We start from the raw sequence: 14,943 nt of genomic DNA, 5'->3' as shown, positions 1-14,943 counted from the left end.
GTTGGATGGGTTAAGTGAGTCATTAGCATGTGTGCCTGGCAAAGAACAAATGCCCAACCATTGCTTTGTTATTTGGGGAAGACTAAGTCAGCAACCAGGTGGCGCTAGTGGTAAAGAACCTGCCTGCTGATGCAGGTAGACGGAAGAGACGCTGGTTCCACCCCTGAGTCAGGAAGATGCCCTGGAGGAGGGCATGGCAACCCACTCCAGTATTCTTGCCTGGAGAATCCCGTGGATGGGGAGCCTGGTGGGCTGCAGTATAGAGTTGCACAGAGTCGGACACAACTGAAGTGACTGAACACGCACGCACGCCAGTCAACAAAAAGTCCCGCTCACCCCCTCCAGCCCCTACCCAGCCCCGTTCCTGCTCATCTCCCTTCCCAGGCAGGAGAGGGGGGTTACGTGGGCTCAGGAATCTGCAAACCTGGGTGCCATTCCTGGTCCTACCACTTCATCCTGTGGCAAGTCACTTGCCCTCTCCGAGGCCCAGGTCCCTGACCTTTAAATGGGCCTACCAGTGCCCAGAATATGAACTCAAACTGTCTGAGTTCACATCCTGGCTCCCTGCATGCATGACGCAAACACCTGGGCAAATTTTACTTCCTGAAGCCCCAGCTTCCTGACTTGAAAAGGAAGGAAGATATTAATAATGTGTGAACCTCGCAACACTGTTGTGAGGTTGATCTGAAGACTAACAGATCATCTGCATAAAAAGCCTGGGACACACGTGCTAAGTAAATATTCAATATCGTTATCAATATTAATAAACCACAGGCTGGCTGCCAAGCCTGTTCATGAAGGGTGTGCTCCAGCCCCTCCCTGGCCCACAGGTATGGAGAAGGAGAGTGGTTGGAAAAGGAGGGCTGCCAGCGGATCACCCGGAAATCCTGCAACCTTACCGTGGAGACAGGCAACCTCACTGAGCTCTACTACGCCCGGGTCACCGCCACTGACGGGGCAGGCCGGTCTGCCACCAAGATGACTGACCGCTTCAACTCATTGCAGCACAGTGAGTGGGGGACTTTCGTTGCACGGGATCTGGGGTGCAAGGATGACCTTTTCCCCTCTGGAGTGGGTGGAGCGTCCAGAGGGGCTCTGCCTCTCAGGGCCAGTTAAGGATGTGGCTTTTACAGAAGACGCCCCAGACTGGACAGCATCCCCCATGTGGATCCCCCATCTTTCTCCATCTCTAGACCTCTCGTATGCAGACCACATTCACCTTACCACTTTAGCGCAACCAAGGCCTCCTAACTCCATCCCCTTACTCCTTGTTTGACTCTTTTCCAATCCTCAGTCATGGTTTCAGTTTCAACATCATCTCCTAAGTGAACATCCCCACCACACAGCCCCAACAACTCCCTTTTATGATACAGGTCATCACCTGCTATTTTCCATTACCATGAACTCTTCACTGACTTCAGAGCTCAGATCATAACCTGTCTTTATTGTTTGCTTGCACGGGTATCATCTGAATTGAAATGTGAGCTCCATGAAGGCATGCGTGGGCATGGGATCCACTGTATTCCTAGTCCCTAACGTAGCGCCTGGCACATAGGAGATGCTCCATACATAACTGATGAAGGGTTAGATGGGTGGATGGGTAAATGGATGAGTCATTAAACTTCTCACGCAAGTTAAGCCGGTGATGTTCACTAACTGACTTAAAAGTCACATGGTTTTTTAAGAAAATAAAAAATAAAATTCAGCAAGTTATTTTATATTGTCTCTCAGGTTGTTCAATTAATGCATAGTTATTGTAGGAAATTTGGAAAATATAAAAATATGCAAAGAAAAATAAAGCTAAGCCCAAATAATCTGAACACTTAAACATAACCGCAGTTACTAGCAGCTGTATCTACTCTTTTGTGACCAGGTGGTTTGTTTTTCATATCATGGTATCATGAACACTTCAGTTCATTTCAGTCGCTCAGTCGTGTCCGACTCTTTGCGACACCGTGAACTGCAGCACGCCAGGCCTCCCTGTCCATCACAAAATCCCGGAGTTTACCCAAACTCAAGTCCATCGAGTCGGTGATGCCATCCAACCATCTCACCCTCTGTCACCCCCTTCTCCTCCTACCCCCAATCCCTCCCAGCATCAGGGTCTTTTCCAATGAGTCAACTCTTTGCATGAGGTGGCCAAAGTATTGGAGTTTCAGCTTCAACACCAGTCCTTCCAATGAACACCCAGGACTGATCTCCTTTAGGATGGACTGGCTGGATCTCCTTGCAGTCCAAGGGACTCTCAAGAGTCTTCTCCAACACCACAGTTCAAAACCATCAATTCTTTGGCACTCAACTTTCTTCACAGTCCAACTGTCACATCCATACATGACCACTGGAAAAACCATAGCCTTGACTAGACGGACTTTTGTTGGCAAAGTAATATCTCTGCTTTTTAATATGCTATCTAGGTTGGTCATAACTTTACTTCCAAAGAGTAAGCGTCTTTTAATTTTATGGCTGCAGTCACCATCTGCAGTGATTTTGGAACCCAAAAAAATAAAGTCTGCCACTGTTTCCACTGTTTCCCCATCTATTTGCCATGAAGTGATGGTACCAGATGCCATGATCTTAGTTTTCTGAATGTTGAGCTTTAAGTCAACTTTTTCATTCTCATCAAGAGGCTTTTTAGTTCCTCTTCACTTTCTGCCATAAGGGTGGTGTCATCTGCATATCTGAGGTTATTGATATTTCTCCCGGCAATCTTGATTCCAGCTTGTGCTTCTTCCAGCCCAGCGTTTCTCACGATGTACTCTGCATATAAGTTAAATAAGCAAGGTGACAATATACAGCCTTGACATACTCCTTTTCCTATTTGGAACCAGTCTGTTGTTCCATGTCCAGTTCTAACTGTTGCTTCCTGACCTGCATACAGGCTTCTCAATAGGCAGGTCAGGTGGTCTGGCATTCCCATCTCTTTCAGAATTTTCCACAGTTTGTTGTGATCCACACAGTCAAAGGCTTTGGCATAGTCAATAAAGCAGAAATAGATGTTTTTCTGGAACTTTCTTGCTTTTTCGATGATCCAGCGGATGTTGGCAATTTGATCTCTGGTTCCTCTGCTTTTTCTAAAACCAGCTTGAACATCAGGAAGTTCACGGTTCATGTATTGCTGAAGCCTGGCTTAGAGAATTTTGAGCGTTACTTTACTAGCATGTGAGACAAGTGCAATTGTGCGGTAGTTTGAGCATTCTTTGACATTGCCTTTCTTTGGGATTGGAATGAAAACTGCCCTTTTGCATTCCTGTGGCCACTGCTGAGTTTTCCAAATTTGCTGGCATATTGAGTGCAGCACATTAATAGTATCCTCTTTCAGGATTTGAAATAGTTCAGCTGGAATTCCATCACCTCCACTAGCTTTGTTCGTAGTGATGCTTTCTAAGGCCCACTTGACTTCACATTCCAGGATGTCTGGCTCTAGGTGAGTGATCACACCATTGTGATTATCTGGGTCATGAAGATCTTTTTTGTACAGTTCTTCTGTGTATTCTTGCCACCTCTTCTTAATATCTTCTGCTTCTGTTAGGTCCCTACCATTTCTGTCCTTTATTGAGCCCATCTTGGCATGAAATGTTCCCTTGGTATCTCTAATTTTTTTTGAAGAGATCTCTAGTCTTTCCCATTCTACTGTTTTCCTCTATTTCTTTGCACTGATCACTGAGGAAGGTTTTCTTATCTCTCCTTGCTATTCTTTGTAACTACATTCAAATGGGAATCTTTCCTTTTCTCCTTTGCTTTTTGTTTCTCTTCTTTTCACAGCTATTTGTAAGGCCTCCTCACACAGCCATTTTGCTTTTTTGCATTTCTTTTCCATGAGGATGGTCTTGATCCCTGTCTCCTGTAAAATGTCACGAACTCTGTCTGTAGTTCTTCAGGCACTCTGTCTATCAGATCTAGTCCCTTAAATCTATTTCTCACTTTCACTGTATAATCATAAGGGATTTGATTTAGGTCATATCTGAATGGTCTAGTGGTTTTCCCTACTTTCTTGAATTTAAGTCTGAATTTGGCAATAAGGAGTTCATGATCTGAGCCACAGTCAACTCCCGGTCTTATTTTAGCTGACTATATATAGTTTCTCCATCTTTGGCTGCAAAGAATATAATCAATCTGATTTCGATGTTGACCATCTGGTGATGTCCATGTGTAGCATCTTCTCTTGTGTTGTTGGAAGAGGGTGTTTGCTATGACCAGTGTGTTCTCTTGGCAAAACTCTATTAGCCTTTGACCCGCTTCATTCTGTACTCCAAGGCCAAAGTTGCCTGTTACTCCAGGTGTTTCTTCACTTCCTACTTTTGCATTCCAGTCCCCTATAAGGAAAAGGACATCTTTTTGGGGTGTTAGTTCTAAAAGGTCTTGTAGGTCTTCATAGAACCGTTCAGCTTCAGCTTCTTCAGCATTACTGGTTGGGGCATAGGCTTGGATTACCATGATATTGAATGGTTTGCCTTGGAAACAAACAGAGATCATTTTGTTGTTCTTGAGATTGCATCCAAGTACTGCATTTCTAACTCTTTTGTTGACCATGATGGCTATTCCATTTCTTCTAAGGGATTCCTGCCCACAGTAGTAGATATAATGGTCATCTGAGTTAAATTCACCCATTCCAGTCCATTTTAGTTCGCTGATTCCTAGAATGTCGACATTCACTCTTGCCATCTCCTGTTTGACCACTTCCAATTTTCCTTGATTCATGGACCTGACATTCCAGGTTCCTATGCAATATTGCTCTTTTTAGCATCAAACCTTGCTTCTGTCACCAGTCACATCCACAGCTGGGTATTGTTTTTGCTTTGGCTCCATCCCTTCATTCTTTCTGGAGTTATTTCTCCACTGATCTCCAGTAGCATATTGGGCACCTACCGACCTGGGGAGTTCTTCTTTCAGTATCCTATCATTTTGCCTTTTCATACTGTTCATGGGGTTCTCAAGGCAAGAATACTGAAGTGGTTTGCCATTCCATTCTCCAGTGGACCACATTCTGTCAGACCTCCCCACCATGACCCGTCCGTCTTGGGTGGCCCCCCACGGCATGGCTCAGTCTCACTGAGTTAGACACGGCTGTGGTCCTGTGATCAGATTGGCCAGTTTTCTGTGATTATGGCTTCAGTGTGTCTGCCCTCTGATGCCCTCTAGAAACACTTACCGTCTTACTTGGGTTTCTCTTACCTTGGACGTGGGGTATCTCTTCACGGCTGCTCCAGCAAAGCACAGCTGCTGCTCTTTACCCTGGACGAGGGGTATCTCCTCAGGGCTGCCCCTCCTGACCTTGAACGTGGAGTAGCTCCTCTTGGCCCTCCTGGGCCCACGCAGCTGCTGCTCCTCGGATATTCCAAATAGGCAGATGTCATTAAATACTTTTCCACATCATGGTATCTCACAACTACAAAAATGATCCATTCTATGGAGGTACTTTAACTGACTTCCCTGATTCCCTTTTTGGAGGCAATCAGTTTTTTTTGTTATTGTTGTTTTTTAATAAACAACACTGAAGCAAACATTCTTTTAGTGCAGATCATTTTAATCTTGGAGGTCAATGGACCCTTGAGGACTTTTTATAAGTTAGCTTCAGGGGGAGACATGAATCCCTGAAATTGTTTGCAAGATTTTTGTATATGTACATTTTGGGGGAGCAAAGAACCATAGCATTCATCAAATTTACAAAAGGGTCTATAAACCAGGAAAGGTCATTTGGTTATTTGGAATATTCATCTTGAGAGAGATTGAAGTCTTAGGCCTTGCCTTTGAGGTTGCATCAATGATATTGCAAACCGCAAACATTCTTCAGGATGCATAGTTGAAACATCACTCCCCAAAACTCTCATTGCCAAGGTGTCCAACAAGACTCGAGGTAGGGATGTATGGAGGCTGGGGCAAGGGCATGATCAGCCTAGGGGGCCAGGGCCCCTCTCCCTGGGCTCTTCCGACCACCCTTGGTCACCCCTTTGCCAACCTTACACCTAAGCACCAGTCGCGTCTCTTCTCACCTGTTAATTTAGCAGACGCTTTCAGAAACATGGCTGGGGTTCGGGTGGGAGGGGGTGGGAAGCAGTCATTTCCCAAGGTCCACGGCAGCCTCTCAGACACTTCTGGCTGATTCCAACTGTTTCATTTCTTTTTTTCTCTCTCCCTTTTCTAGCTATCATCAAACCACCTGATGTGACCTGTATCCCCAAGGTGAGATCCATCCAGATGATTGTCCATCCCAGCTACACACCGATCCGCGCACGGAATGGCCACCAGCTGACCTTGGAGAACATCTTCCAAGGCCTGCTCTACCGCTTAAAGCTGCGCATCAACCACACCTACCAAATGGTAAATGAAGGGTAAATATACACACCACCGTGGTCCTCCCCTGCCTCCAAAACCCATTTTCCTCTCTGCATTGTTTTAAGTAGAAATGAGATGTGTTATATAAATCAGCATTTCTCAAAATACATCTACAGGCTACCTCTTATAGATTCACGCACACAATAGCATGCTAAAGTCTCTGACAAGTCCTGCAAACTCAAGACTCCAGTTTCAGTTTGTTTAATACAACTGTTCTCACATATTTAATCAGAGAAAGTCCCTTTATTTTGCATTACATGTTTTGTTTTGTTTTGCCTAAGGCCTTCTAGCATTCTGAAGAACATCTTCTATTAACATTCTCACATGTCCGCTTTGGAAAATACTGGAATCAATTTCTTTTGTTGTTCAGTCCCTAAGTCATGTCCAACTCTTTGCAACCCCGTGGACTGCCCCACAGGATTCCCTGTCCTTCACTATCTCCTGAAGTTTGCTCAAACTCATGTCCATTGAGTCAGTGATGCCATCCAACCATCTCATTCTCTGTCGTCCCCTTCTCCTGCCTTCAATCTTTCCCAGCATCAGGGTCTTTTCCAATGAGTCCACTCTTGGCATCAGGTGGCCAAAGTTTTGGAGTTTCAGCTTCAGCATCAGTCCTTCCAACAAAAATTCAGGGTTGATTTCCTTAAGGTTTGACTGGCTTGATCTCTATCTCCTTGCTGTCCAAGGAACTCGCAAGAGTCTGCTCAAGCACCACAGTTCGAAAGCATCAATTCCTTGGTGCTCAACCTTCTTTATGGGTCAGTTCTCACATCCATACATGACTGCTGGAAAAACCATAGTTTTGACTATATGGACTTTTGTTGGCAAAGTAATGTCTCTGCTTTTTAATACACTATCTAGGTTTGTCATGGCTTTTCTTCCAAAGAGCAAGCATCTTTTAATTTTGTGAATACAGTCACCATCCACAGTGATTTTGGAGCCCAAGAAAATAAAATCTGTCACTATTTCCACTTTTTCCCCATCTATTTGCCATGAAGTGGTGGGATCAGATATCATGATCTTTGTTTTTTAGTGTTGAATTTTAAGTCAGCTTTTTCACTCTCCTCTTTCACTTTCATCAAGAGGCTCTTTAGTTTCTCTTTGCTTTCTGCCTTTAGGTTGGTATCATCTGCATATCTGAGGTTGTTGATATTTCTTCCAACAATCTTGATTACAGCTTGTGTTTCATCCAGCCCAGTATTTCTCATGATGTACTCTGCATATAAGTTAAATAAGCAGGATAATAATATATAGCTTTGATGTACTCCTTTCCCAATTTGGAACCAGTCTGTTGTTCCATGTCTGGTTCTAACTATTGCTCTTTGACCTGCATACAGATTTCTCAGGAGGCAGGTAAAGTGGTCTGGTATTCACATCTCTTGAAGAATTTTCCACAGTTTGTTGTGAACCACACAGTCAAAGGCTTTGGTGTAGTCAATAAAACAGAAGTAGAATGTTTTTCTGGAATTCTCTTGCTTTTCTTATGATCCAACAGATATTGGCAATTTGATCGCTGGTTCCTCTGCCTTTTCTAAATCCAGTCTGAACATCTGGAAGTTATTGGTTCATGTACTGTTGAAGCCTAGCTTGGAGAATTTTGAATGTTATTTTGCTAGCATGTGGAATGAGTGCAATTGTGTGGTAGTTTGAACATTATTTGGCATTGCCTTTCTTTGGAATTGGGATGAAAACTGCCCTCTTCCAGTCGTGTGGCCACTGCTGAGTTTTCCAAATTTGCTGGCATATTGAGTGCAGCACATTAATAGTATCCTCTTTCAGGATTTGAAATAGTTCAGCTGGAATTCCATCACCTCCACTAGCTTTGTTCGTAGAGATGCTTCCTAAGGCCCACTTGACTTCATATTCCAGGATGTCTGGCTCTAGGTGATTGGTGAGTGACCACACTATCATGGTTATCCAAGTCATTAAGACATTTTTTGTACAGTTCTTTGTGTATTCTTGCCACCTCTTCTTAATATCTTCTGCTTCTGTTAGGTCCTTGCTGTTTCTGTCCTTTATTATGCCCAACTTTGCAGGAAATGTTCCCTTGGTATCTCTAGATTTCTTGAAGTTCAGTTCAGTTCAGTTCAGTTGCTCAGTCCTGTCCGACTCTTTACGACCCCATGGACTGCAGCACAGCAGGCTTCCCTGTCCATCACCAACTCCTGGAGCTTACTCAAACTTCTTGAAGATATTTCTAGTCTTTCCCATTGTATTGTCTTCCTCTGTTTCTTTGCACTGTTCGCTGAAGAAGGCTTTCTAATCTCTCCTTGCTATTCTTCAGAACTCTGCATTCTGTTGAGTAAATTTTTCCCTTTCTCCTTTGCCTTTCACTGCTCTTCTCTTCTCAGCTATTTGTAAGTCCTCCTCCGAGAAACTTTTACCTTCTTGCATTTGTTTTTCTTGGGGATGGTTTGGTCACCACCTCCTGTACAGTGTTATAAACCTCCGTCCATAGTTCTTCAGGCCCTCTGTCTATCAGATCTAATCCCTTGAATCTATTTGTCACTTTCACTATATAATCATAAGGGATTTGGTTTAGATCATACTTGAATGGCCTACTGGTTTTTCCTACTTTCTTCAATTTAAGTCTGAATTTTGCAATAAGGAGTTCATGATCTGAGCCACAGTCAGCTCCCAATCTTGTTTTTGAGAGCTTCTCCATCTTTGGCTGCAAAAAAAAAAAAAAAAAAAATCAATCTGCTTTCAGTATTGACCATCTGATGTGTCCATATGTAGAGTTGTCTCTTGTGTTATTGGAAGAAGGTGTTTGTTATGACTAGTGCGTTCTCTTGGTAAAACTCTGTTAGCCTTTGCCCTGCTTCATCTTGTACTCAAGGAATCAATTTCTACAGCTGCAATTCTTTTTGCTGACTCTCCACTTTTTGTGGGAACTGGATACAGGCAGTGTCTTAAGATTAGTAATAATGAAAGGTGGAAGGCAGGGACATAAATTGTCAAACGTTACATATTTCTTTTTGTATTCAGAAAATAAAATATGAAGTATGTCCCCTTACCCCCTGTTGTGTGTGCTACTAATCCATAACTCCACTGAATGACTATTCCTGCACTCAGGGGGTTTATAATCTAATGGGTGTGGCAAGAATGAAAGCAAGAATTCATACAGCTAGAGGCAGAGGGAAACGAGTGTGTGAGAGACGGGACAGGGGCTGGAATGAGAGAGAGGAGGTGTCAGCTCAGAGAGATCTGAACGAACCTCTAGAACAGGAGACTCTTGTGCCAATACCAGTTTCTGAGGTGTACCAGGTAATATATGCTGGTTGTGTCATTTATTCCTCATCACACCACTATGAGGTAGGTGATTCTATCTCCATTTTCTGAATGAGAAAGCAGAGGTTCAGAGAGGTTAAGTCACTTGCTCAAGACTGGTCAGCAAATAATAATGTAGTCAAGACTCCAAGCCAACCTTGTTCCAAGCTCACATTCCTCCCCTGCCCCCTTCACTGGTCTACCTTGTCCCACTATGATCAGAGAGAAAAGCAGGGAAACTTAGGATAGTGTTGGAAAGCACAAAACTACCCATTTGAGCTGAATCATAGGGACATGTAGAACAGTTTCTCAATAAATAAACCTGGTCCCAAACCAGTGGCATCACAGTCTCCTACTGCCTTGGTTTAAAATGCACATTCTTGGGCCCCCTTATAATCTGCTTCATCAAATTCTAGAGTTTCACCTCTGGGATCTGAATTTTAGTAGGAACCCAGTGATCACTACTCACCCTAAAGTTTAAGAACCACTGATGCAGAGGAACAATGATAACCCTGAAAAGACAGGCTGGGGCCATGCTGTAGAGGTCTGGAGGGCAGATGGAGGAATCAGGAGTCTTTATTTGCTTCAGTTGTCAAGGGGAGTGAATAGAGATTACTGAGCAGGAAGAGGCTTTATCACAACTCATTTTGGGCAAATATTTGGGGTTTGAATGAATATTTTATTGTTACTGATTTACAGTTTAATTCAATTTGTGACAAGAGAACATATTCTGTATGAGTTCACTCCTTTATGGAGACTTGTTTTATGGCCCAGCATATGGGCTATCTTGGTGAATGTTTTACATGCCCTCCAAAAGAATATGTGTTTTGCGGGTGTTTTGTGGAGTGTTCTACAAATACCAATTAGGTAAAGGCAGCTAAGAGTGTCATTCATATCTTCTATGTCTTTCCTGATTTGGGGGAGCTCTATTGTTCTCTTAATTGCTGAGAGTATTACAATCTCCAGCTTTGATTATGGACTTGTCTATTTTCCCCTTTAATTCTGTGCATATTTGAAACTTTATTATCAGACAGTTACAGACATGGTTGTTACAGCCTCCTGGTGAATTGACCCTTTCATCATTATGAATTGTCCCCTTTTATCTCTAGTAATACTCTTTTTATTGAACTCTACCTTGTCTACTATTAATATAGTGACAGAAGGCAGTGGCAACCCACTCCAGTACTCTTGCCTGGAAAATCCCATGGAGGGAGGAGCCTGGTAGGCTGCAGTCCATGGGGTCTCAAAGAGTCGGACACGGCTGAGTGACTTTGCTTTCACTTTTCACTTTTATGCATTGGAGAAGGAAATGGCAACCCACTCCAGTGTCCTTGCCTGGAGAATCCCAGGGATGGGGGTCGCACAGAGTCGGACACGACTGAAGTGACTTAGCAGGAGCAGTAGCCTTGTACTTGGGGCTTCCCTGGTGGCTCAGTGGTAAAAAATCCACCTGCTAATGCGGAAGATGTGGGTTTGATCCCTGGGTCAGGAAGACCCCCTGGAGAAGGAAATGGCAATCCATTCCAGTATTCTTGCCTGGGAATTCCCATGGGCAGAGTCAGAAACAATTTAGCAGCTTAACAACAACAAAGCATTATATCTATAATTGCATGGCATATTTTTTATATCCATATATTTTCAATCTATCGGTGCCTTTATATTTATTTTTTACATTTTCTTTTATTTTTAATTGGAGGATAATTGCTTTACAATACTGTGATGGTTTCTGCCATACATCAACATGAATCAGCCACAGGTATACATGTGTCCCCTCCCTCTTGAACCTTCCTGCTGGTGCCTTTATGTTTAAAATGTATGTCTTTAGACAGCATTCTGATAGTCTTTCCCTTTTTAAGAATTGAGATATAATCACCTACCATAAAATTCACCCCCTTTAAAGTATAAGGATCAGTGGTTTTCATATATTCAAGAAATTTTCCAACCATCACCACTATCTAATTTTGTGTGTTCTATTGATCTGTTTTCAAGTTCTTTGATGCTTCTGTCATCTCCAATCGGTTGTTAAGACTATTCAGCGGGCATTTTTAGATTTTTTTTTTCAGTTCTGAAGTCTCTAATTTTCATAGTTTCTATATGTTACAGAAAAACCATTCATTCATTATGAGCACATTTTCCTTAACTTCCTTGAGCATACTTATATTAGCTGGTTGTCCGAGGAGGCCTTATAAATAGCTGAGAAAAGAAGAAAAGTGAAAGGCAAAGGAGAAAAGGAAAGATGCTGCTGCTGCTGCTGCTGCTAAATGGCTTCAGTCATGTCTGACTCTTTATGACCCCATAGACGGCAGCCTACCAGGCTCTTCCATCCACGGGATTTTCCAGGCAAGAGTATTGAAGTGGGGTGCCATTGCTTTCTCCCAAAGGAAAGATATATCTATTTAAGTGCAGAGTTCCAAAGAATAGCAAGAGAAATAAGAAAACCTTCCTAAGTAATCAGTGCAAAGAAATAGAGGAAAACAATAAAATGGGAAAAACTAGAGATCTCTTCAAAAAAATAACAGATACCAAAGGAACATTTCATCCAAAGAAGGGCACAATAAAGGACAGAAAATGTATGGACCTAAGCAGAAGCAGAAGATATTAAGAAGAGGTGGCAAGAATACACAGAAGAACTATACAAAAAAGATCTTAATGACCCAGATAAAGAGCATGGTGTGATCACTCACCTAGAGCCAGACATCCTGGAATATGAAGTCAAGTGGGCCTTAGGAAGCATCTCTACGAACAAAGCTAGTGGAGGTGATGGAATTCCAGCTGAACTATTTCAAATCCTGAAAGAGGATGCTATTAATGTGCTGCACTCAATATGCCAGCAAATTTGGAAAACTCAGCAGTGGCCACAGGAATGGAAAAGGGCAGTTTTCATCCCAATTCCAAAGAAAGGCAATGCCAAATAATGTTCAAACTACCACACAATTGCACTCATTTCACATGCTAGCAAAATAACACTCAAAATTCTCCAAGCTAGGCTTCAACAGTACATGAACCAATAACTTCCAGATGTTCAGACTGGATTTAGAAAAGGCAGAGGAACTAGCAATCAAATTGCCAACCAAATTGTCAAATTGCCAATTTTGGATCATAGAAAAAGCAAGAGAATTCCAGAAAAACATTCTACTTCTGCTTTATTGACTACACCAAAGCCTTTGACTGTGTGAATCAAAACAAACTGGAAAATTTTTAAAGAGATGGGAATACCAGACCACTTTACCTGCCTCCTGAGAAATCTGTATGCAGATCAAAGAGCAACAGTTAGAACCAGACATGGAACAACAGACTGGTTCCAAATTGGGAAAGGAGTACATCATGGGTGTATATTGTCACCCTGCTTATTTAACTTGTTACAGAGTACATCATGAGAAACACTGGGCTGGATGAAACACAAGCTGGAATCAAGATTGTCGGGAGAAATATCAATAACCTCAGATACGCAGATGACAGCATCTTTATGGCAGAAAGTGGAGAAGAACTAAAGAGCCTCTTGATGAAAGTGAAAGAGAAGAGTGAAAAGGCTGGCTTCAAACTCAACATTCAAAAAAAATAAGATCATGGCATCCAGGCCCATCACTTTGAGGCAAATAGAAGGGGAAACAATGGAAACAGTGACAGACTTTATTTTCTCGGGCTCCAAAATCACTGCAGATGGTGACTGCAGCCATGAAATTAAAAGACCCTTGCTCCTTGGAAGAAAAGCTATGCCCAACCTAGACAGCATATTAAAAAGCAAAGACATTACTTTGCTGACAAAGGTCCATCTAGTTAAAGCTATGGTTTTTCCAGTAGTCATGTATGGATGTGAGAGTTGCACCATAAAGAAGGCTGAGAGGCAACAAATTGATATTTTTGAACTGTGGTATTGGAGAAGACTCTTGAGAGTCCCTTGGACAGCAAGACCAAACCAGTCAATCCTAAAGGAAATCAGTCCTGAATATTCATTAGAAGGACTGAAACTGAAACTCCAATACTTTGGCCACCTGATGTGAAGAACTAATTCATTAGGAAAGACCCCGATTCTGGGAAAGATTGAAGGCAGGAGAAGGGGACGACAGGGTATGAGATGGCTGGAGGCACCACCAACTCGATGGACATGAATTTGAGCCAGCTCCTAGAGTTGGTGATGGACAGGGAGGCCTGGCAACCCATGGGGGTTGCAAAGAGCGGACACGACTGAGCAACGTAACTGACTTTAAAATCATTGTCTGCTAATTCAAACGTTTTGGTTATCTTGGGGTAAGTCATAATTAACCATCTTTTCTCCTGAGTATGGATTACACTTTTTTCTTCTCTATATGCCTAAAAATTTTGGAAAGCATCCCAGACATTGTGAATGATATGTTGAAAGGACTGGGTTCTTATGTTCCTCCAAAGAATATTGATTTTTGTTTGTCTTTCTAGGCACTTAATTTGGCTGAACCTCAAGCTCCAAAATCTCAGTTATTTAATGTTCAGTTGAAATCTTACCTGGACTGCTTGGAGTCTACTCTAATAGTGCATACCTTAGGTATCAGCCAAGAATTTGGACAAAGTTTATACATAGAGTTTAGGCTTCCCTCTCTAGGAACTTCTCCTATCTGTGGTTTCTCTCCTCACTTTCTAACTTTAATGATTGCCCTGAATTCTGTCTTCTGTTTGTTCAAACCAGTAAGATCACAAGGTTTTTGTCTATCTGTTACCCACCCCACGTGGTATAAATGGGGGCCTGTCCTCAGGCCAAAAGATACTAAAGAGGGAGAAAAATTTATTCGGTGCCATTCCCTTCCTTCTTTCTCCAGTATCTGCCTGCTTTATGTACTTTCCAATACCTAAAAGTAATTTTTATTTTAACCAGAATTCATAGTTGTTATTTTAGGGGAGATTGGTCCAATAGAAGCTGTAAATTACTGAGAAAGAAGAGAGATCAAACATAGAAATGAAAGCATGATCAGGGTGGGAAGTCAGAGGGCTATTGCAATGGTACATGCTGGAAATGGAAAGGGCCTGAACCAGGATGGAGGCAGTAAAATACTGGGGAAAGAAGGACTCTTGGGACCTTGAAAACGCTACTGGAATTGTATCACATGATCATTTCAACCATAAGAGTTCCATAAAATAATAAGTTGTTAAATCCACACATGCACTTCTTCACCCCCTTCAGAAGAAAAGCAATAAATAACCCTAAACCTTGGCCTCCATGTGTCTGGAAAAGGGAAGGCATAGCTGAAAGGCAAAGAACCAAAGAAGAAAATTCTTAGCCTTTAAACTTCCAAGAACATAGGTCCTAGACCTTTAAAGAAAAGTTTGTGTATTATTTCAGGGCAATTATATACAAAGGATATGAGAGAG

The 14,943-nt window shown here is 42.4% G+C and overlaps 1 protein-coding gene across 1 annotated transcript in view; it reads left to right on the top strand.

The window, feature by feature from the left end:
- Positions 1–14,943, top strand: part of IL22RA1 (interleukin 22 receptor subunit alpha 1) — a 28,858-nt gene that overhangs the window by 4,771 nt on the left and 9,144 nt on the right. The window contains exons 3-4 of the mRNA XM_043445909.1: positions 831–1,009; positions 6,143–6,318. Coding sequence (XP_043301844.1) covers positions 831–1,009; positions 6,143–6,318 — 355 coding nt within the window. The remainder of the gene's footprint in view (positions 1–830; positions 1,010–6,142; positions 6,319–14,943) is intronic.

This window comes from Cervus canadensis, chromosome 24, assembly GCF_019320065.1.
Source record: "Cervus canadensis isolate Bull #8, Minnesota chromosome 24, ASM1932006v1, whole genome shotgun sequence".
NCBI lineage: Eukaryota > Metazoa > Chordata > Mammalia > Artiodactyla > Cervidae > Cervus > Cervus canadensis.
The sequence above is the reverse complement of the archived record's forward strand: the minus strand, read 5'-3'. Positions and strand labels throughout refer to the sequence as shown.